The sequence below is a fragment of the Sapajus apella genome, unplaced genomic scaffold (assembly GCF_009761245.1).
Source record: "Sapajus apella isolate SASKATOON/1434 unplaced genomic scaffold, GSC_monkey_1.0 scaffold119, whole genome shotgun sequence".
Lineage (NCBI taxonomy): Eukaryota > Metazoa > Chordata > Mammalia > Primates > Cebidae > Sapajus > Sapajus apella.
This window is the reverse complement of record NW_022437059.1, coordinates 1,485,567-1,508,415: the sequence shown is the minus strand read 5'-3', so window position 1 is coordinate 1,508,415 and position 22,849 is coordinate 1,485,567. Positions and strand designations below refer to the sequence as shown.

Below are 22,849 nucleotides of genomic sequence, written 5' to 3'. Positions count from 1 at the left end.
TCAATTTCATATTTTCCCTTCATTCTTTTACTTCATCAATAATGTTTTAACCTTATACTGTTTTTCCTTCTGGAAATCCTTATTATGGATTTTCTGGATGGGGGAAACTGAAGCACAATGTGATTACAATGTATCGCCTCAAGCTAGGACTCATAAAACAGTGCCTAGATAAGAAACTGCGGAACCTAAGTTCTAAAAAAGAATTTTTGTCCTGAGAATTAGATTGCCATCCAAATCTGAAACATTAAATCCCCACTCAAAGTTTGCGAAATTAGGTGAAAACTGCTGTAAAGTTTGAGTTGTTGATACTAAGAACAGTGCGAGGTCTAAGATGGCAGCAAGAGTTACCATCCTTGAGCTTTGTAAAGGTTTTCAGGGTTTACAAGCGCTCCACAGCTATTACATTCTGTCCTTCTCAGGGACATTAATAGTGTCCCCTTTTAGAGATGAGAAGCCTGAATCTCAGACATCAGTGGCTTGTCAGAGAATAGAGTTAGCAAAGGACAGAACTGGGACTAAAACTCGTCTTCTGAATTCAAGTTTAGTGAAAACAAACTGGGGGAAAGGGCACCAGCCTTTTACTGGGAGACTTAGGTGGAGACAGGGAGGACTGAGGGAGAAGGCAGAAGCACATCAGCACATATGATGGCAGAGAAGGAAATTGTCATCATTAGACATCTCAAATGATGACATGAAACTGCTCTGGGCAGTGTGGGGACCTACTGACTGTGGCTGTAACCCCTGAGGGCCTACAATCTAAGACAAACACACTAGGAAGAACAAATACTTCTATGACATACAGATGCTAGAATAAGACAGTCATCTACTACAAGAATAGAGAGGAAAGCATTTACATCACATACATGTTCAGGTTAGTTCAGTGTGTGGAGAATATAAATGAAAACAGGAGCAATAAAGAAGCACAAGCCAGGGAAGAAACACACACACTCATACACACCAATCCAGAAAGGTTTTTCCGAAGAAAAATAATTCTAGGAATTATTTGCTTTATCTTTTTTTAATTTAAGAAGCAGTGAAATGGCTGTATTGTTGTGACAGTGGAATTGAAAGCTCGAGGTCTGGAACAGAAACTTATCCTAGACATACAGAACAATTACCAAGATGGGTGGGAAGCAGGTAGGAAGGTAATGTCAGTGGACAAAGACAGCTTTGAGCAAGTGGAAATTCAAGAGAGATTACAACCTGTCTTGACTCTTATGCTAAGTGTCTAAGTGTTTCCACCCCCAAGCTTTCAGAAAGCTCCTGCTCTCCCTATTTCAGGAACATGAAGAATCTCCATGTTATGAAAACCTATTTGCAGCAGATGGAGAAGGCAGCAGTGCCATGGTGAAGGAAACAGTGGATAGGGACCTTGGGTATGCTGGGCCATAAGTCCCTAGCCAGCCGAATGTCCCCAGATCCTACCACCACATGAGAGGATCCCAGCCACAACTCATTTATTCAGACCCACTAATTACTAGGGAATTTCCAGTTTGCTTCATCAAACCCAAATTCACCTCTTGAGTTTCAGGCCAGTGATTAGATTCTTAATCTAAAAACTGTTGAGTTCTGCTGGAATATAAACATTTCTCAATATATCTATTTAGACTCCAGCCAGGTAAAGAGACTTGTTTATCTCTGTTAATTGTGTTTACTCAAGACATTCTTTGTGACCTTAATTAGTCAGAGAAGCAGCAGCAGAGAACCCTAGGAGTCTGGCTTGAGTAAAAATATGCAGAAAGGGTCCATATACTCTGACTTCTGGCCCTTTGTAGAGCACAGGATCCTTGGAGTCAACCTTGCTGGCTCTAACCATAATCATTTGAGCTATGAGCCAAAGATGAGCAATTTCAGACTTTCAGAAAAAACTGCTCATTCCTAGTCACCCTGGTTTCTGAGTTGTAACAATTACTAAGATTTGCATGGGTAGTATGAGAAATTGAGGATTCTCATAATTCTTATGATTATTATCTTTGCCAACATTTTTCATCTGCCATACTTAAAATATGCCATTCTCTGCTCTAACCACTCTACATATATTAACACAGCTAATAACAACAATCACGAGTAGATACTATAGGTATCATGTTCACATAGATGAGGAACTGACACAGAGAAGTTAAGTCACTTAATTAAGGTCACAAAGCTAGTACATGAAGGCACAAGGACTTCATTTAGCTAAACGCCAATATTTTAAAGGAATGTTCTAACAAACATCTGACATCCACATGTAAGATGCTGTTCTAGGTACTATACAGAAGATGCAAAGAATATATAGACAGTTCCTACAAAGAGCTAATGGACTAGTTAGAGACATCGGTAACCATCTCTGTGGTGTATAAGTTCTGTTCCTTATTTTTTTCACCTACATGTAGGAATTTCTAAACTAGAAAAGATCTAACAATATTAGTCCAGAGGGAGTCAAATTTACTGGTTAATTTATCAAGAGCTAGACAATGACTAGTAGCATATTCAAAACTGGAAGCAACTTTTATAACAACTAGTATTTCCAAGTTCCATGTGGCTGACACGATGCAAAGGTCTTATCAAAGCAGTGGTACAAAGTTTTGATCCATTAGATCAAAACTGATCTTCAATTCTCCTTCAACCCCATCTCTCTTCTTCACCTCCCCCACCCTCTATTTATTCTAAATTCCTTAACCTTTACTGATCCCCACTCCTCCCTTTCTTCTGCCTCTGGAGTGAAACTATGCCTGGACACCACTCAGATTTACGGGGGTGGGACTGGAGATAAAACTTAACTGCCTGAGATTCTTTATCCTTAATGAGCCTTTAAAGGAAGAAAAAGAGGCCGGGCGCGGAGGCTCACTCCTATAACCCGAGGACTTTGGAAGGCCGAGGCGGGCGGATCATGAAGTCAGAGATCGAGACCATCCTGGCTAACACGGTGAAACCCCGTCTCTACTAAAAATACCAAAAATTAGCCAGGCGTGGTGGCGGGCGTCTGTAAGTCTCAGCTACTCGGGAGGCTGAGGCAGCCTTGAACCCGGGAGGCGGAGGTTGCAGCGAGCCGAGATCGCGCCACTTGCTCTCCAGCCTGGGCGACAGAGTGAGACTCCGTTAAAAAAAAAAAAAAAAGAAGAAGAAGAAAACATGCTTTGGGCATATATTGGTAATTGCCCGAGCAGGAACAAAACGTAAAAGAAAAAGGGGACATGGGCGTTAATGACTTTGGGAGAGGACTTGCAAACTGCTTAGACTGGGACGAATTAAGACTAAATACCGTGGGCTGGGAACTAGCGGGGAAGCGGTCATACTCCCCAGTCTTCCCAGGGAGAAAATGCCAAAGCGACGTGCTTCAGAGAAAGCTTTGCGGTTTCTTTCTTACGTATATGAAAGGGCCCTTTCTTAGAGGGTAGGGAAGTGCGTCTGAAGCCTGCGGGTCCCGTCTTCCCATTGTGAGGGATCCCCTCTCTGGGAGGTCGCAGGGCCCTCTTCTGGAGAAAGAGGGGCCGCCTCTCTGTGGTATAGGAGAGACCGTTCCCCGGCGTCTGGGCCTTCCTGTGGGGTCTGCGAAGTCCCCTCCCCCGGCAGGTGGGACCCCGGGGCAGCGCCTCGCCCCGTAAAGTCCATTCGGCCTCACCGCGGGGGCCTGGCTGGGGAAGCGTGTTGCAGCCCAGCGCCCCCTCGCGCCGCGTCACCCCTCAGCGTGAGGAGGACCCTGCCCAACCACGGGCAGGGCCCACAGCCAGCCACGAGCGTGCGTAACGTGCCCCCGCAGCGTGACGCACGGGCCGTGACGGGGCGGATGCGCGGGATGCGCGGCGGGAGGAGCGCGCAGGGGGCGGAGTGCGGGCGGAAGTCCGCGTCTGCTGAAAGGAGAAAGGAAAGGGAGACGCGGCTGGGTGCGGCGAGGTGAGGCTGGGAACCGGCGGGAGGGCGCCTCCTCCTCCCCCGCCCTCTCTGCTGAGGATGGAAGTGACGAAAGCAGCCGAGGAGGTCACTTCCTGCTGGGGTGGATGAGGAGGAGCCGGAGACGCCGCGGAGGAGACCGGAGCGAAGACGGACCGTGCTGGGGAGAGGTGAGTCCGGCCTCGCCGCGGCTGCCGGGCCCTCTGGGTCGGATCCGGGACCCCGGCGGGGACGACGTCCCTGGAATCGGGTCCGGCCGCCGGGCTGCGTACCCTGCCGGGCCTCACCTAGTGCGAGGGGCGGGGGAGGGTGGGAGCCCGTGTCTGTCTGAGGGGCGACAGGGACCCAGGGCAGCATTCATGCGGTGGCCCCGCGCAGCCCTGAGGCCACGGGTTAAGGGAAGCCCGGCCCAGGAGGTGAATGGCAAGAACGTTCTGGGAGCTGTGGAATCCAGGACCCTAAACTGCTACGGGAAATCCGCAGCGCCACACTATGCATGCCTCACTCTTCGGGGAGTGGTCGCGATCAGAGGAAGGGGGTTTGCAGAGTTGAGACGAGTGGCCCTACTTGGATGAAGTGTCCTTGCAGTGAATATGCGAAAGGCGTGCAGAGGCGCCTCAGGGCTCCTGGGAAAGGGACTTTTATGGGGAACATTGGAGAGCTGGAGTGTCTAGAGAGGGCTTCCTTGTCAGGTCATCGTTGCAACGGGATTTGAACCCCATAGTCATGATGGTTGGAGGGAGTTTTATGGCAGTATAAAAGACCTCGCGATCCGACAGCGCATTAGAATGGAGTTAAGAGTCCAGGGTAGCTTCCTGGAGCAGTGGGGGAAATTCGTGTTTTTCCTCCCTCATTGTCACTAAAATGGGAGAAGCAGCTCCTGCCTCAGCCCCGGTGCCTTGTTACTGTATATCTCGTGTGTGTTTGTGTGTGTGTGTGTGTATCTGCCTCAGCCCCGTGCCTTGTTATTGTATATCCCGTGTGTGTGTGTGTGTGTGTGTGTGTCTGTGTCTGCCTCAGTCCCGTGCCTTGTTATTGTATATCTCGTGTGTGTGTGTCTTCGTGTGTGTTCCGTGTCTGTCTTCTCCTTCCTTTGGGGTATTTGCCCCGGTGCCTGCCTTGTTATTGTATATCTCGTGTGTGTGTGTCTTCTCCTTCCTTTGGGATATTTGCCCCGGTGCCTGCCTTGTTATTGTATATCTCTTGTGTGTGTGTGTGTGTTCGTGTGTTCGTTCTGTGTCTGTCTTCTTCCTTTGGGGTACTTATCTTGTCCTCGGCTGCTAGTAGTTTTGTAGATTGACACTTGCTGGTCTCCTTAATGTGATTGGTGAGAAAAAAATATTCAAAAGATCTAGAGGAATCCTAGGTTAGGTGAAATTTCCAAGATAAGGAATTTATCCCTACCCGGGGGCCACTTAGGCATCTGCATTCTCTCCAGACTGCAGCTAATGTGGATGCTAAGGTCCTGTCATCCACCCTGGGGAAGAGCGAGGGTAGATCTGCCCTCTCCTGCCTCTGTGTCCCTTTGGCAGTTTCACCCCTGCCTCCTTTTTGCTAAATGATTGACACAAAGCTGCTTGCTGGGAGGAACAGGAAATTTATTGAGGAACTGTAAATCTGGATGGAATGAACTCAAATCGCAGCAAGACTCCCCCCACTCACTGGCCAGAAGGGCTTCAGAAATGCCTGCTTTTCACCCGTCCTGTTCAATGGAGAAAATGTAGAATTTTTCTCAAAGAAATGTTTGGGTGTTTGTGTGTGTTTCTTGTATAGAGTAAGTGTACATATGGTGTTTACTTCCTGTATCCCAGGGTATTTTTCAAGGGGGAGGGGGCAGTTTCTGACTGGGAAGTGTCTTTCTTTTCCCATCTCACATAATTCAGTAAAATAAATCAAAATCAGATGTTCATTCTTGAGTGGGAATCAGATGGATTTGGATTTTTTTCACCCTTTAAGCTGGTACATCTGGGTGAACTCAGACTTGTGTATCTTGGCATGTGGGCTTGACTAGTAATAGACAAACTGTTTGACTTGTTTGGGCTGCATTTTTGGACCTATTTCACTGTACCTTCCTTTTTTATTTTTTATTTTTATTTTTTTTACATTTGAAGGGTTGGTCAGGAGGAGGAAAGCAAATATTAAAGACAGTGTTTACACTTTGTGGTTTAAAGTCAGGTGAGAGATAATTATGGCTTTTGAAGCTGATGACCTGAGGCCCATCATTTGATTGGGAGTAGCAGTTTGGAGGTGACATGTTTGAAAGAGAGGGAGTTGCATAAGGAAGGAAGAATAGGGAAAAGGAAGTTTGGGGAAAGACTGCCAGAAAACTTTGGGAGGATACTAAATAAATAGCATCTTAAAGTAATTGTGTGGCTTGTGTCTTTCAGCAGGAGGGCGAAAATGAAAGCCGGCTGTAGCATGGTGGAAAAGCCAGAAGGAGGTGGAGGTGAGCAGAAGTTAATCATCTCTGATGTACCTGGAAGGTCCCTCAGTGGTTCCTGTTCTCTCCACTTGGGCTCTGTTCACAAATGTCAGACCATGACTGACAGCCTCTTTGCTGGGTGAATACTGCCAGGACAGTTGTAGGCTTGTTTCCTATGGATGTATATTTAACATGTCTGGTCACCACACCCATGTCCCAAGCTTTAGAGCCTCTTTGCAGTTAGAGACACAGTTCCAACCTTAGGGAAAAGGAGTTTCAGCTATATTTTCCTGAAACATTAGTTTATCTTTCCTGTTTGTTCCATTTAGCACTTTCATGTCCTCATAGAAAGTAGGTGTGAAATTTAGTAATGTATGAAAAGGTAAGATTAGGACATCTGGCTGCTGCTGCCCAACTCTTATCAGATTTAATGATTACCACAAGGATAGGTGACTTCTTTGTGCTTTCCTCTCCCCATTGTGGTTAGGCTCAGCTGACTGAAAGGGTACTTATGACATGTTTGCAAAGCACTCTAGATTCTCAGCAGTGGAATGTGCAGTTGGGGGTGCTGGTATGTATGTACCTAGCTCTTAACTAGCTTAATCTTGCCCTTCTCACTTTAAAGGGTATCAGTTTCCTGACTGGGCCTACAAAACAGAGTCGTCCCCAGGCTCCCGGCAGATCCAGCTGTGGCACTTCATCCTGGAGCTGCTGCAGAAGGAAGAGTTCCGCCATGTCATCGCCTGGCAGCAGGGAGAGTACGGGGAATTTGTCATCAAGGATCCAGATGAGGTGGCCCGCCTCTGGGGCCGCAGGAAATGCAAACCACAGATGAATTATGACAAGCTGAGCCGGGCCCTCAGGTGAGGGAAAGGATTCCCAAATCTGTGTTAACAGATTGGAAGGAGACTAAGCTGGTTGGTGAATGCTAGATAAAAAGGGTATCAGGTAATAAAAGACTACACTATCTTAGTGAATAATGTGTCACTTTAAAGTGGGAGTAGAAGAGCTGTTGAATCTGAGTAGCACAGGCACAGGAGGAGAAAAGGCAAATCTTTGCTTATACGTAGGAGGGAATTCCAATGTGGCTGGCACTGGTTGCTGACAGACAGCCGATTCTGCTCTATAGTGGGCGAGAGTATATGGTGAAACATGGATTGGAGCTCATTTATAATCCAAAGGATTAGTTTAGATTTCTCTATTAGAATCTGTTAGAATTTCTTTCTTTGGGATCCCCTGGAAGAAACTTAGAAAACGGTAAAGCAAGTCACAGGAGGAAGACTCAATGATGCTGACCTACCTTAATCAGGAACTCAGGTTGTCAGTCCATAGCCTGCTGCAACATGTCTAAAGATTGATCACTATAAGTTTTCTCAGGTTCTTTTTTCTCCTTGTCATTCTTAAATTTCATAGCCTGTTAGCCCTCAAGGGGCTAGAAGGTAGTTTATGACCTGTGCCACTGCATGGATGTAAGATTAAAGGTTCCAGATACATTGAGGTTCTCCTGCCTTTGTTTATTCTTAGTGACCTTACATGAAAAATCTGTGCAGTGGCTTTGCTGTGTTCTTTCACATCCCTTTGAGTCTTTGAAGGTGAGGCAGGCCACACTAGCTGCTGTTTTCCAGATCAGGGAATGCCATTGTTTGACCTGCCACCATAAAACAGTTCTACATTCCTTTGGCTATCTTTTGAGCTTAGCCCTCCAGACTAACCACATCAGGCTAGTGCTTTGTCTGCCCCCACCAGGGCGAGACAGAAAAGAGAAACCAAGCAGTTAGTGGCGTGCAGTACAACGGAAGGAAATGGACTGTAGAATTGAAATTGTGGAGAGATGGAGAAGAAAGTGTTTGGGGCTAGGTGTTCAGAATCTTAAAGTAAAGTTGTCTTTGTAAAGCTCTAGGCAAAAACTAGAGCTGAGTTGAAAATTGAGTGAGAAAGTTAAGCTCTTATTTCCTAGATCTACCTGGAGGGCCAGGCTACAAAAGATTGGTAGTGATTTTTTGTAAGTAATACCTAGAGCAAGAGTTGTTGGCCTCAGTGGCTACTTAAGTGTATCGAAAGCTGTCAGTAACTGCAAGACAAATTGACATGCATTCCTGTTTTTACAGATACTATTACAACAAAAGGATCCTTCATAAAACAAAAGGGAAAAGATTTACCTATAAATTTAACTTCAACAAGCTGGTGATGCCCAACTACCCATTCATCAATATTCGGTCAAGTGGTAAGATACAAACTCCCTTGGTAGGCAATTAATTTTGAGTGAAAAGAATTTTTAAAAATCCAAATCTAAAACATGGCATGTTATGGAAGATTTTAGAAACACTAAAATAATGTGATCCTTTGGATTGCCTCATTGTTCTTGCTCAAGTCTTCTCATTCATCTCACTCGTAAAGAGAGCAATAGGCTATGCATTGTCAAGATAGATTTCTGGTTTATTTGGTTGGTTACCTTTTCTGCGTATTATTTGTAATCTAGGTACTATTACACTATCTTGTTTGGGAATGATGTTTCATAGGTTTGTGATGATCTTTAAGTTCAGGACTCAGTTTTAACACCCAGCCCAATGGTTCTTTCATAGATGGGAACCTATTTCTACAAACATTTCCGATTTTCTGTGAAACTACCAGACTCCCCCTTATCAAGTGAATATCATCAAAACCACAGCATCCTTGATCAGAGAAGGGGGAGGTTCACATGTTTGCAGTGAAAAGCACTATCTTTGATCTGCACCAGCAAATCCTCAGAGAACAATCTTCTGGGGTTACTTGACCTTCTCTCCTGTTAAGTGCAGTAGGGCTTCCCCTCTTGACTCTCCTGGTTATAGCTTTCCATCACAGCTCTCCACTTTCTCTCTTGATATTGAAAGCAGTCTGTCAAAAGGCTTTGTTGTGTTTTTTTGTTTGTGATTTTTTTCTATATGCAAATCATACTCCTGCCCAAGAAAATATAGTAGTTCCCCTATATCTGAGGAGTATATGTTCTAAGACCCCTAGTGGATTCCCAAACCATAGATAGCACCAAACTCCATTCATATATTTGATGTTTTTTCTTCCCTTAACCCCACTCATATATCTGTGATAAAGTTTAATTTATAAATTACGTACAGTAAGAGATTAACAACAATAATAAAATAGAAAAATTATAACAATATGCTGTAATAAAATTATGTGAATGTGGTCTTTCTTAAAATACCTTTGTGTACTGTACTTACCTATTTTCAGACCTCTGTGGGTAACTAAAACAGTGGGAAGCAAAACCTCAGATAAGAGAGGACTACTGTAGATTGTATTTAACTGTTTTCTGACCAGTCCATCAATAAGTACTGTCATTGTGGCTTTGTATTCTAAGGCAAAGAATGCTGATCATGCAGTAATACAGCTTCTCAGAAAAGTTGGAAGAAACCTGAAAAATTACAGGGGGTGTGGCTGAGAGAATATAATGTTGAGATCCATTGCAGATATGTAATTACTACACACAACAAGTTAGGGCAGTTTTAGCTTGACTGCTATCATTACAGTTTCATCTCTTCTTCTGTAACTAATCCCTCCTGTCCCTGGGGCATGCATTTAAAAAAAAAAGTGGTATTGGAATGCATCTCTCTAATTACAACCTGTTTTCTTTCCTTATGCCTGAGGGAGAGGCGTTTGGAAATCAGACCTGTTCTAGCCACTCGAATCTTGCTTCCTCTATTTCTCACTCTTACCCCTTGTGTGCCTGGAGGAATTGGGAATCTAGATGTATATACCAGCAATTTAAAATAATTTATTGGTTTTCGTATCCCTTCACCCCACTCCCAAAAAATGTTTCATTGGTCTTGTTCTTCTGTCTTTGACCCATTTTTATCTATTGAAAACCCAGAACTTCAGCCACTTGGATAACCTAGAATGGGGCATTCATCAGCCCTGGGAAGTAATGTGGTTTTCCAGGGCAAAGAAACCTGGATCCTCACTCTGTCAAGACTCTGATCTAGAAACCTAACAATAGTGGCACAGCACACCTGTTTTGCCTGAGGCAATTGAACCAACATTGATCTTTAAGTGAGCTCAAGATCCTAATCGAAAAGCCACAGGGGACCGGGTGAGATGGCTCATGCCTGTAATCCCAGCACTTTGGGAGGCCGGATCACTTGAGGTCAGGAGTTCGAGACCAGCCTGGCCAACATGGTGAAACCTCGTCTCTACTAAAAATTCAAAAATTAACTGTCTGTAGTGGCAGGTGCCTGTAGTCCCAGCTACTCAAGAGGCTGAAGTAGGAGAATTGCTTGATCCCAGGAGGCAGAGGTTTCAGTGGGCCAAGATCATACCACTGCGCTCCAGCCTGGGCAACAGTGAGACTCGGTCTCAAAAAAATAAAAAAATACCACAAGAAAAGCAAAACTGTACATTTATTTTAGCACATCTATCTCTGCTACCTCCTTGCTCACATCCTAGATATACACAGCTCTAAAGAACTAGTGTCATTAGTTTATAAAGAAGTTTTGACCAAAAAGGCAAAATGTTGTTTACGGTTAACTTTATGATGACAAATGAATGTAGCATTTATTGAACATCTACTTTATGGAGGTACGTTTGCTTAGTAATTTTGTAAATTATCTCATTCAGCTCTTCAGCCCAGTAAAGTGAATGTCTTGATATCCACATCTACAAATGATAAAATTAGGAAAATCACAGCAAAGTTAAACACTGATCAGGGTAGGTTGAATAGTTATCTATTGAACAGTTTCTTGGGAAACAATTCCTGAGAGATTGAACTATTGAAATCTAGCTCTTATTTAATAGATCATACACTCCTCTTCTAGATTGGTATTCATTTGTTCAACAGATAATGAGAGTACTTTACCTTAAGGAACTTAAAATTTGGCAAGAGAGATAAGATATTCCAGGTTTAATACAATGTGAAATGTGATAAGCATTCCAAATAGAGCTGTGTGGATTTAGATCATGGAGGCCAGTGAGATCATGTCTACAGGGTGGGTTGATACAGTTGGGGTATTCGGGTTTGTGTATTTTATCATGAAAATCATATATAATTATTAAGATATTTCCTTGTATTTGCATAAGAAACATTGGAAAGATACAGAAGATACTGTCAGGATGGGGGCAGGACTCGTTCAGGGATGAACTTGCTACCTTTCAGTCTATGCCTCTCTTTCCCCCACCAACGCCGGTGTTTTATTTTTATTTTGGAAAACTCCAAACCTACAGGAATATTGGATAAAGGACAGTAAACACTCATATATCCTTTATCTAGATTCACTGATGGTTAATATTGTAGCCACATTTGCTTTATCTCTTTCTATTTATATATACTTTTTAAATCTTTTGAGATTAAGTTGCAGACATCATGACATTTCGCCCCTGTGTACTTCAGCTTGTATTTCCCAGGAACAAGGACATTCTCCTTCATGACCACAGTAACATTACCACACCCAAGATGTTTAACATTGTTATAATGCTATTATCTAATACATGGTCCATATTTGAATGATAGGTATCTTTTTAAGGTTTAATTTTTATAACATGATTATCTAATTAAAAAGTTATCTTAACAATGACATGCAATTTGCTATGCCTGGTACTATTCTAAGGGCTTTACAAATATTAATTCTTAATCCTCATAACAATAGGCCCATTCTGACCTATTTTACAGGTAAGGAAACTGAGGCGCAGAGAGGTAAGTTGTCCAGAGGCAACTAGTAAGGTATACTGTGTACACTTACACTTACATAACTAGTAAGTGGCAGGACCAATATTTGAACTAGGCAAAGACCTCATGAATTCCATTTTGCCAGAGGGAGTCAAAGATTCCAGTGTGCTACTTGTACTAGGCTACAAGGTAAAAGGTGCTAGAATAGAGATATAGACCCCGTTTTTTCAACCCCATCACTTGAATTTTCATGGTGACTTCATGGAGGTGGTCTTCTAAAGCAGTGGTATTCAGACTTTCTTTTTTAGCAGCAAACTTTTTTTCTAAGCAAAATCTTAGGTTTAATATCTCAACATGTAAAAGTAGGGCTACTCCTGTTAATCAGAGCTAAGGGTTCCAGAATGCTGCCTTCCCAATATTGCTTCTAGTCTCACCTCCCTTTACTCCACCTAAATGCATTTGGAAAATACTGCTTATTATGTTGTCTTTACAGTATACCTTAACATATGTAAAGACTGAGATATCCTCCAGTTTTTTTAAAAAGTAATAAAGAACTAGATTTAATCATTTCTAAATTGCTTAGGAGGCAGGACCTTTCCCTGCACATTATGCTTCATTCTTCTGAATACATAGAAGTGGCTTTTTGCTTTTGAGTAGATGTGCTCTTAATTAAAAGTCAAGATCCAAAAGAATCAAAAAGGGTAGAATTGTTGTCACTGTAATAAGCTAGTAGAAGAATACATTTGGCCTGGGAGCCTCTTGGCTCTACTCAAATCATTTGCAAGGTCATCCATCTGTTCTTCCTAATTTTAAGATTAAATCAGTGGCTTTTTTTTTTTTCAATCTGTGGTTTTGTTTTTAATTATCTTAAGTCTTATGATAACACATAATTTTTTAAATTTGTGTATATTTCCTGTAGTCCTTTTAGGTTGGCAAAAGCACCATTTCCAGTCACAAATACACAGCAGTTCTGCAGTTTTATGTCTGAATGGCTGTTTAAAGACAATCCCAAATTGTAGCTTAGTCCGAATTAGATAGTAAAGAATTCAAGAGTGAAGTTTAACTTGCTACTGTTTTTAAAGCATCTGATCCTATAGATCACTTATAAAATGTGAGAAGTGTTAAATATCTTTATTTCATATTACACATAAACCACACTAAAATGCCTCTCAGTAAGTAAAAGGAACCATTTTAGATACAGGGAATTCTAATTAGATTGGCTGTTGTTAAGGCCAAACTATTAAGTAGACATTGCCACCTCATCTTTAGCCCTTGCCTTTAAGAGGCAAATGAACATAAAACACAGGTGAATCTTACTTGGTTCTGAGACAGTAAAGCAATTTCCCCGGTATTTAAATATGTTCACATAACCACTTATATAAATCTAGATATAAAACCAATTTCCAGTAAGTTTTAAGATGGCATTCATCATCTTTGTGAAAAGTTGAACATTACTAATGAAATCCAGTCATATATTTGAAGGAATAAACAGTGATATATAGCATTTACTAAATCAGAATTACTGTTAAAATTCCAGAAGCCAAACATATTCATCTAACCACAAGCCAGTCTTAATTAAATCAAGACTGCCCAACAAAAACATTCTGTCAGTCATTCATGATCTGAATTCTGGTTTATGAGGTCTGTTAAATTGTGGTACACATAAAAAAGTCATGAGGCATTTCTGTTTTGTAATAAATAAGGCAGTGTCCAATTATTACCTATTAGTAGCTTTTTTCAGATGAGCTATCAAGTCTTCCCTTCCTGTCTTCTTAATGTTGGCAAAGATTTTTTTCCCAGAGATGTACTTCTTGGGATTCTCCAAATACTCCATCAGTATCCTCTCCCCAGGTGATGCCGTTGTTCTTACTGGCATCTGTGTAAGAGAATCCAGTGGACTGACCTGTCTTCCGCCCAAAGAGACATGGAGATTAAGCCCAGCCTCGTACTTGACTTCCTTTTCAACAGTGTGGCACTGGGCACACTTCTGAACCCAGATATTCTTGCCTTTCTCAACATTACCCATATTTTAATTTTCTCTTTCATTACTGGCACTATGAAGGTTCCTGCTCAGAAGCCAGACATCCTGTTCTCTAAATCAGTGGCTTAAAAAAAAAGTCGTGCAGAACAGTTTTCTGTGGAACATTAGTTTGGGAAATGAGGCTCTGGCACCATGTTACTCGGTCACATGTACCTAGAAAGCTACCAGTTTACAAATACCAGCAGACTCCAGAGTCTGTTAGACCAAGAGGAGAAGGCACAAGCTGATTGGGAGCAGTTCATAACCATTCCATATCTATATACTTATTTGTTTCCACTCCTAGATCACTATATTTTCACTTAAAATTTTGGGTTTTTTCTATTTTTTTCTTCTCCCTTTTTCCTTCTTCCTTGTTCATCTTTGCCTCAGAACCCTGCTAACGTTATAACAGAAGCTGCTGATACCTCCCAGGACCCCACAGGTCCCTGAGGCCTCAGATGGCATACCTTTTTCATGTCTTATCTGGAGGCCCACTGGGGGAAGTTGAGAACTGTGAGCCTCTAAGGTTGACATGGGCTGGGTGCAGTGGCCCACACCTGTAATCCCAGCACTTTGGGAGGCCAAGGCAGGTGGATCATTTGAGGCCAGGAGTTCAAGACCAGCCTGGCCAACATGGTGAAACCCCGTCTCTTCTAAAAATAACAAAAATTAGCCAGGCATGGTGGCGCACACCTCTAATCCCAGCTACTCCAGAGGCTATGGCATGAGAATCACTTGAACCCAGGAGGCAGAGGTTGCATTGAGCCAAGATGGTGCCACTGCACTCCAGCCCGGGCAACAGAGTGAGACCCTATCTCAAAAAAAAAAAAAAAGAAGTTGAAATAATTAGCACAGTGTATGTTATCACTTAGAGCTTTAAATTTTAGCAAGCAAACTTGGAAGAAGAAATAGTAGGTCCTGGATTTTCTCCCATCCTCCTTAATGTTTGAAAGCAGGTTGGAATTGGAGATCATTCAGTAGTATTTGTTAGAGGAATATAGATTTGGAATGATTAAAAAATATGGTCTGTGTATGTTAGGTACAGGGTCTTTGAGTTTTTACTGCATTGCTTTACATCGATGTCATTTTCAGCTTTGTTGATTTGATTTTTGGTTTGGTTTGGTTTGCTTGCTTGCTTGCTTTTTAAATGCAGCCAAGCGAGTGCATCCAGGAATGGGGCCTTGGCCCAAGCAGAGCTTCTCCGAAGGTGCAGTTAGCCAGAGTAGCTCTGTCCCCTACCCGCTTCCCATCTTGAAATGTAGATGTATTCCAACAAGGAAAAATGTGGTAGCATGTGGGTAGCCTAGGCAGTGATTTAAACATCAGACTTCCTCTTGTAGCAAGTATCTATATGTTGTTATTTTCTATCTTACATGTTCTCGAATGTTTGTATTTCAGTAAGCCTCTACCTCCTCTCTCTCTCTCTCTCACTCTCACTCTCACTCTCACTCTCTCACTCTCTCTCATTCTCTCTCCCTCTCTCTCTCTCTCTCTCTCTCTCTCTCTCTCTCTCTCTCACACACACACACACACACACACACACACACACAAATATTAGATACATATGGCCAAAATTGCAGAAATAAGAAAAGACTTTGCAGAGCTAAAAATTGAAACAGGTAATATACACAATATTTAGAGTTGCAGAGGAGAAGGCTCTTTTACCCATTCATTCATTACACTTAATATTTATTGTGCACTTACTAATTGTTAAGTCCTGAACTACGAGTAGTAGTTTCAATAGGAAGTCCCTGCCCTGTGGAATTTAGGTTTTAGAATATGGATAAGCAGTTAGGATGTTTTCGACAGTAAGTAATACTGTGAAGACAGTAAAGAGCCTAGAGAAGGATGACAAATTTAGTAGAAGCAGCTGAGTAGTAGTTACTAGGAAGTTGGAGAACTATGGGATTCAGTCCAGTTGGAATGATTGTTTTCTGTTACTGCTAAACATTCTGCACTTAGTTAGCCTAAGTGATAACAAATGAGCAGTCCTCTGATGCAGCCTTTTGTATTTTCCACTATCACAGGTGTGGTTCCTCAGAGTGCGCCACCAGTGCCCACAGCCTCTTCCCGGTTCCATTTCCCACCTCTGGACACCCATTCTCCAACCAGTGATGTGCAGCCAGGGCGGTTCTCTGCTAGCTCCCTAACTGCTTCTGGCCAGGAGTCCAGTAATGGTACTGATAGAAAGGCCGAGCTTTCAGAGCTAGAGGATGGCTCAGCTGCTGACTGGCGCCGAGGCGTGGATCTCATGTCCTCCAGGAATGCCATTAGTGGAGGAGGGATTAGCCATCAGAAACGCAAGCCTGACATAATGCTTCCTCTGTTTGCTAGGCCAGGGATGTACCCTGACCCCCACAGTCCCTTTGCTGTCTCTCCAATCCCTGGCCGTGGAGGAGTCCTTAATGTCCCCATTTCACCAGCTCTCTCCCTGACTCCCACCATCTTCTCCTATAGCCCATCACCAGGCCTGAGCCCTTTCACCAGCAGCAGCTGTTTCTCCTTCAACCCTGAGGAAATGAAACACTACCTTCATTCTCAAGCTTGTTCTGTGTTCAACTACCATCTGAGTCCTCGGACTTTTCCCCGTTACCCGGGGCTCATGGTTCCGCCATTGCAGTGCCAAATGCATCCTGAAGAGTCAACTCAGTTCTCCATCAAGCTGCAGCCCCCACCAGTTGGGCGGAAGAACCGGGAGAGGGTTGAGAGCAGCGAGGAGTCAGCACCAGTTACTGCACCCACCATGGCTCCTATTCCCCCAAGAATCAAGGTGGAACCTGCCTCTGAAAAGGATGCTGAGAGCCTCAGGCAGTCCGCACGAGAGAAAGAGGAGCACGCTCCAGAAGAGGGCGCTTTGCCAAGCAGGACCATTGAAGAGGAAAAAGGCACCATCTTTGCCCGCCCCGCTGTACCACCCATCTGGCCCTCTGTGCCTATTAGCACCCCAAGTGAAGAACCTCTGGAGGTGACTGAAGACAGTGAGGACAGGCCTGGCAAAGAGCCCAGTGCACCTGAGAAGAAAGAAGATGCCCTGATGCCCCCCAAGCTTCGGTTGAAGCGGCGCTGGAATGATGACCCTGAAGCCCGAGAGCTGAGCAAAAGCGGCAAGTTCCTCTGGAATGGGTCAGGACCCCAGGGCTTGGCAACAGCAGCTGCTGATGCTTAGAACTGGAAGTGGATTAGGAGCTGTTTATACTATAATCAAATACATACATGTATTTATGTAGCAAGATTTCAGGGTAGGGGGGAGGGAGTTAAACTGGTTTGATCATTCTAGGGGCATAGACTTGTATTTTTATGTTTTGGGGATGGGATGGGGTTATCTTCTGTTGTAAATTAGGTGGGATATGAACACACTTATTTTCCTGGTGAGTAGGACACAGGGAGGGTATTGAACTCAAAGGAGAGGAAGCCTTTATTTCCTGTTGAGGCTTATACTTTCTGACAAGGAAACTCTCAAAGGGCCAAGATACTTTCTGGTCCCATGATAGTTCAGGTTCCAGACTGCTTTCTTTTCTATTGTATTTATATGTGGAAAGCCATTAATGAATTTATTTTGCTCCAAGAGATATACATAAAAGGGGAAAGGGCATGGTTGGGAGGTTGAGCAGTAAGAGACCATTAATACTAAGTATTTTGCCTGAAATGCTTCTCTATAATGACTGCAGGGGAGGAATAAGATAATCTCAGACTTACTGGGGTAGGGCGTGGGGAATGTTCGGATGTTGCTCTTTTTTTTTTCCCTTTTTTTTTTTTTTTGGTTGGTGGTGTTTGGCATTTTTTTCTTTTCCTTTTTAAAGAAAATGTTTTCAGGAAACATGAACAAACGTATTGCCAATTATAGTGGGGCTGGGAAGGCACAGGAGCTGGCGACCTCTCAGCTGTATAGTTGAGACACCAAGCCCTGCTGTTTCTCAGACTTTCACCTACTTCACCTATTAAGAAGCCATGAGGAGTTGTAAACTCTTGTTCAGGGAAGAAAAGAGGGCAGGAGGAAGTAACCCAATGCCTTTAAAAACAAAGCAAATTTTAAAAACTTCATTTTTTTCTTTTCTATTGTGGGTTTGGGCAGCCAAACCAAAGTGTGACTGTGAGCAGGTTCACTGAGAGTCATGGCAACATTGCTGAAGAGGTCTTTCCATTATGTCTGGTTCTCTTATTTTCTTAAGTCAAGCCTTAACTATGAACATACTTTAAGATGATACGGGTCTGTCACCATAAACCTGTAAAAGGGCATGGACAGCTTTTCAGATAATCCAGGAATGTTGAAACATGGTTTGGTGTCTAGCTGACATTTAGTGATCCCTCTTGATGATGTTGGGATGGGTAGCCAAAAGGCAGGATTGTGGGAGTTAAGAGCTAATGATACCTGGAAACATGGAAGGTAGCTGGGGGTACAAGTGGATGTTTGCTGAGACTGAAGGAAGAGGTGGAAAGAAGACACAAAAGGCAACCAGATGCCAAAAGGCCTGGCATGAATGAAATAGTTGGCATCCGTCCTGTTGTGATGTTGCCATTCTTGCCATACCCATTTGCCCAGATTGTTCTGATTCTCATGTTCAATTGGCTGACCCACATGAGACTCCAGTTTATAGGCAGTGAGGAAGTGTTTCTTCCTGGGAAATTCCTTCCAGCAACTTCAGAGGAATGGGAAAGTATTAATCTTATGTGAAGCAGAGGGGCCTGGACTAGGGGCAGAGAGAAAGAAGCAGCAGCCCACCTTCTGTGTGTGTGCGCACATGTGCCTACGTAGTGTACGTTAGTACTTGACTGGCTCAGATCTGCATAGCAGCAGGGATAGAAGAAATCACTTCATATCTGATGAGAGGAAGAGGGGCACAGGGATGGTGTCTAGGAATTAAAAACATTCCTGACTCCACCTTAGCCTAAACAAACTTTGTATACTTAGTAACATTTGAGGGTTGTCTTTTAATGGTGGGGGTGTTTTTTCCTTTTTAAACTACAGTACTTGCATAAAAGAGGGAGGGACTCAGAAAAGGTTACAGCAGGTGAGGGAGACAGTAGATGGCCTCGGATGACTTGAGTCCATCATACTTTTGCCTGGCAAGTGTCCTCCCTCTTGACTGAAATTCCATGAGTGACCTGCCTTTCCCTAGGAACAGGGCTAGGAGGGTGGTCCCCAGCAACTCAGTCTGCATAGGGCTCTCCATTCAGGCTGTCTTTGGTGGTTGTGCTTTTGTAAGTTTCTTTCTCTGCACTTCGACTTACCTCTGAATCAGAAAGCAAGCCCAGCAGGTGGATGAGGGATCTCTGCTTGGCATTGCCCGATCTAACCAGGGAGGCTGGCTGGCCACCCACTGTCCGCTAATGGGGAGAGCCAGCAGGTGTTGGTATGAACTCAGGAATAGAAACATGAGGCCTTTTTAAAATAAGAGGGAGAAGAATCCATAATGCATACCTGTAACCCCCTAGAACCCAAGTGCCAGAATTAATTCCTAGATGCTGCTTCTGTTTGAACAAAACGTCACTGCTTTTACACTTGAAAAAACACACTCGAAAAATGTTCAACTCCATGAAAAATATTTTTTGGCTTTAAGAAATTGTCTGGTGTTTTACCTGTTTCCTTTGATTGCCATTCCACCAGTAAATTGTTGGTTGATTTGCACTGCACATCGGGGTTGGGGTTGGGGGGGAGGGTCCTAATACAGAGCCGAACTTAGGGTTGCTCAGGAAGTGGACCAGGGAATGTGGAGGTCATTGACATTGCCTGGGACAAAAGAGTGGGAGATAGTTTTTCTCCCCTCAGCCCACTCCTGGCAGCACCTGTTACCAGCCTGGTACAAAGCCAGGTTTTTCTCTTCCGTGAGCATCTCATCACTGTCCAGCAGCAAGTGGGAAAAGGGGGACAAAAACCAGACCTAGGTTATCTCCCCCATTTTTTCCAAATTTTGCTGTGCCAAATATTTAAAATTTTGCAAATATAAATCTATTGAAATTTCATTAATCAAGAGCTTCTTCATGTAAACAGTTTGCTTTTTTAGCTATAGAAAAAGAAAACAGTAAATATCTCTTAAGGGCATCCAGCCTTGCTGAGCTCACCTTTTTTCCTGAAGAATGGGTAGGAGTGAAATATTTAGTATAAACATTTCACCAAGTCCCTTCACCTTGAGTTTGAAGCTGCACCGCATTAAACCCAATTCACTCACACAGGGAATGATCACACCCTAGTCCTCTATGGGCCAAGCAGCTTTCAGAAGCATTAAAAAAATAGTTGAAGTTTATCACTTCTCACCAAATGGGTAGACTCAGTTGGCTGTTTGTCCCTTGTTTTTTTATTTATTCCATAATTATGTTTGTGCTTTTTATTTTGTAAACAGTAATGAAGCATACATTTGTATTTTGTTTAGAAGACAACTTTGATTCAATCTTTCAAGAACTATTCCATTCTTGGTTTCTTCTTAGGCGGGAAAAAAAGTTACCAGTTAATTTGTTTTGAGATATGTAGGCATTCTTTGAGTTACAGAATTGTGATGCAGGGATTTGTGAATGAAACATTTACAGGTGAAAGGTGACTTCACTAGTTACCTGCTTAACACAGAGTAAAGTGTGTATATGTACATAAAGTGTAAGTAATCTTAACTCCTTTGTGCAGTGCCTTTTAGATGTTCCGCTTTCTATAAAGTCTTCAAATTTTTGCATATATATTATATATATGATGTAATGTTATAGAAATATATGTATAATATACATATTTTTTCCAGGGGTATCTGATAGCTCTGTATTTTGTTATGGAAGTTGAAAGAAAAAAAAAGTATTTTACCTCAGAAATTAAAGTTAAATAAAAAAATACTTTTAAGTAATGTTTGCTGAGAGTTGGTTTTGTTGTTCATCATACACTGTGTCAGGGTGGTCATGCCAGAGAATTTGCCAAGTCCGTCCTCGCTCACCTGCCTTCATGGTTTTTTATTCCTATTGTACAGGTCCCAACATAGTGAGGAAGTAGATCTCTTAACAGTTCTGGAGATTTTCCATTTTCTTGAGTGAATGGCTGCTACCGGATAAAACTAACTGAAGCCAGAGACCCAAGTCAGGTGGAAATGTCTATCTCAAGATTATTGCGAAGATTCTTTTAAAAGTACATGTCAAAGCCAGACACAAAAGACCACACATGAACTGATTTCATTTACATGAAATATCCAGAATAGGCAAATCTGTAGAGATAACACGGGTTAGTGGCTGCCAGGGAAGAGTGGAGAGTGACACGGGTCATATTACCTTTTTAGGGTGATGAAAATGTTCAGGACTTAATGACAGTTGGACAACTATTTGAATCTAACAAAAACCACTGAATGACAATCACTCTGAAAGGGTAAGTTTTATGGCACGTAAATTATATCTCAGTAAAGGTGGTTTCGTTGGGTGTGTTGGAGTTTTTTTAAGTACAAAACACCTTTTTTAAGGGCAAACCAGTACTAGGGAAACATAGTATTTCCCAGTAGATGACAAAAATCTGGAGGGTTAGGAGAGGATAATGGCGGAGTACTAAATATCGTATAACACACTTTCAGAAAAATGGTGCCAGACAGTAATCTCATTTCATCCACGGGAGATAGGCAAAGTGACTTTCTGAAGGTCCCAATATGCCAGGTGTTCAATCTGACCTCTATTAAAGGGCCCTGTAAGTACTTGGGAAGGCTGGAATTGTGTGGTGAGGGACGTGGCTGAAGAGGCAGACTAGGGTGGATTACAAAGGTTTGTATTTTATTCTAGCAGTGGCCATCCCTGGTATTTCACAAAAGAGCGGCCTGAGCCGGGGAGGACCATTGAAGGCCATCGCCCTAAGAAACTGTAACTACCCTGTCAATATCTCTGCTCAAAAAGGCATCTCATTTAGGTGTGAAAAAGGAAAAGTGATGGGCTGGCTGGTCACTGCCCTGAAGTAACCAAGAATCTGTGGGTACGGGTTTGGATGAGACCCTTCACTGGGAGAGCCTCCTGCTCCCTTCACCTCCTCATTGCTGAAAGCAGAAGGAGACCTGTTTTAGGAATGAACTTGCACGTGGTTTTGAGACCAGAATCCCGGGCATCTAGTTCTGCCAGCCTAAGTTGACCACCCAGTGCTTAGAAGTGGATGGTGGTTATTTGAAATCTGAGCAAAAAAGGAAGAGAGAAACAGCGTGTGGAAGAGAAGTAAGGAGAGGTCTCCTGGAGGGTGAGGACAAAGGGAAAGGTAAGTCTCAGAGCCCTTCATGGTGAGTTAGGGAAAAACCAGCTCACCATTATTTCCCTGTTACAGTCTTTAGCAGCTTGGCAGGCTCTTCATGACCTGGCCCCTGATTTCCCTTCCAGCCTCATCCTTCACCACACACCCATGCAGACACACTGTCTCTGCACTACACAAAGCCTAAGCTGCGCCCATAACAGCCAGTGCGAATACAGCAGTTGCCCTGTGCCAGGACTAACTTGTATCAACTCATTTAAGCCTCATGACAACCCTCCAGGTAGGAGCTGTTTATTGCCATTTTATTTTGGGGAACACTGAGTATCAGAGGAGCTAACTGGCTTGTCCAGGATTCATGCCCCAGTTCCTGTGCTCATAAGCACTCTGCTGCAAGGCCTCTCTGCCATGCTGACAAGCTGCTCATCGGGCCTGCCCCACTCCGCCTGGAACACCCTTCTTTCCCCCACTTCACCAGACAATTACATCTTACCGGGCAGCATTCAACTCAGATGTCATCGCCTCCACGGCCTTTCCTGGCAGGTCGGGGGGCACTCCTGTGTCCTGTCACAGCCCTCACCTCCTCGTCTTGTCATAGCCTGCTTGTCTGGCTTTTCACATGATAGTCAAGAAGCCTCAGGCCAGCTCAGGGTTCAATTCAGCGGCCCTTCTCCCATGCTTAGCACACTGCCTGGAGCCTGAGGA

General features: G+C 43.3%; 1 protein-coding gene across 3 annotated transcripts; it reads left to right on the top strand.

Moving 5' to 3' along the window:
* The first annotated feature begins 3,064 nt into the window (after window positions 1-3,064).
* ETV3 (ETS variant transcription factor 3) lies at window positions 3,065-20,786 on the top strand. 3 transcript variants are annotated; one of them, XM_032260713.1, is made up of 5 exons: window positions 3,065-3,158; window positions 6,261-6,319; window positions 6,921-7,158; window positions 8,404-8,519; window positions 15,993-20,786. In XM_032260713.1, the coding sequence occupies exons 1-5, from the start codon at window positions 3,115-3,117 to the stop codon at window positions 17,129-17,131; spliced, it is 1,596 nt and encodes a 531-aa protein (XP_032116604.1). In that variant the 5' UTR covers window positions 3,065-3,114; the 3' UTR covers window positions 17,132-20,786. The 3 variants fall into 3 exon arrangements, with proteins under 3 accessions (XP_032116604.1, XP_032116605.1, XP_032116606.1); XM_032260714.1 differs by lacking the exon at window positions 3,065-3,158 and adding an exon at window positions 3,773-4,043; XM_032260715.1 differs by lacking the exon at window positions 3,065-3,158 and adding an exon at window positions 3,784-4,043 and having other exon boundaries at window positions 6,264-6,319.
* The last annotated feature ends 2,063 nt before the right edge of the window (window positions 20,787-22,849 follow it).

Bases quoted from the DNA above. Each gene is read 5' to 3' on its own strand.
- ETV3 (XM_032260713.1), top strand. From the start codon at position 3,115: ATGCTTTGGGCATATATTGGTAATTGCCCGAGCAGGAACAAAAC. The intron at 3,159-6,260 runs GTAAAAGAAAAA...TGTGTCTTTCAG, and splicing joins TGCCCGAGCAGGAACAAAAC to CAGGAGGGCGAAAATGAAAG. The intron at 6,320-6,920 runs GTGAGCAGAAGT...CTCACTTTAAAG, and splicing joins AAAGCCAGAAGGAGGTGGAG to GGTATCAGTTTCCTGACTGG.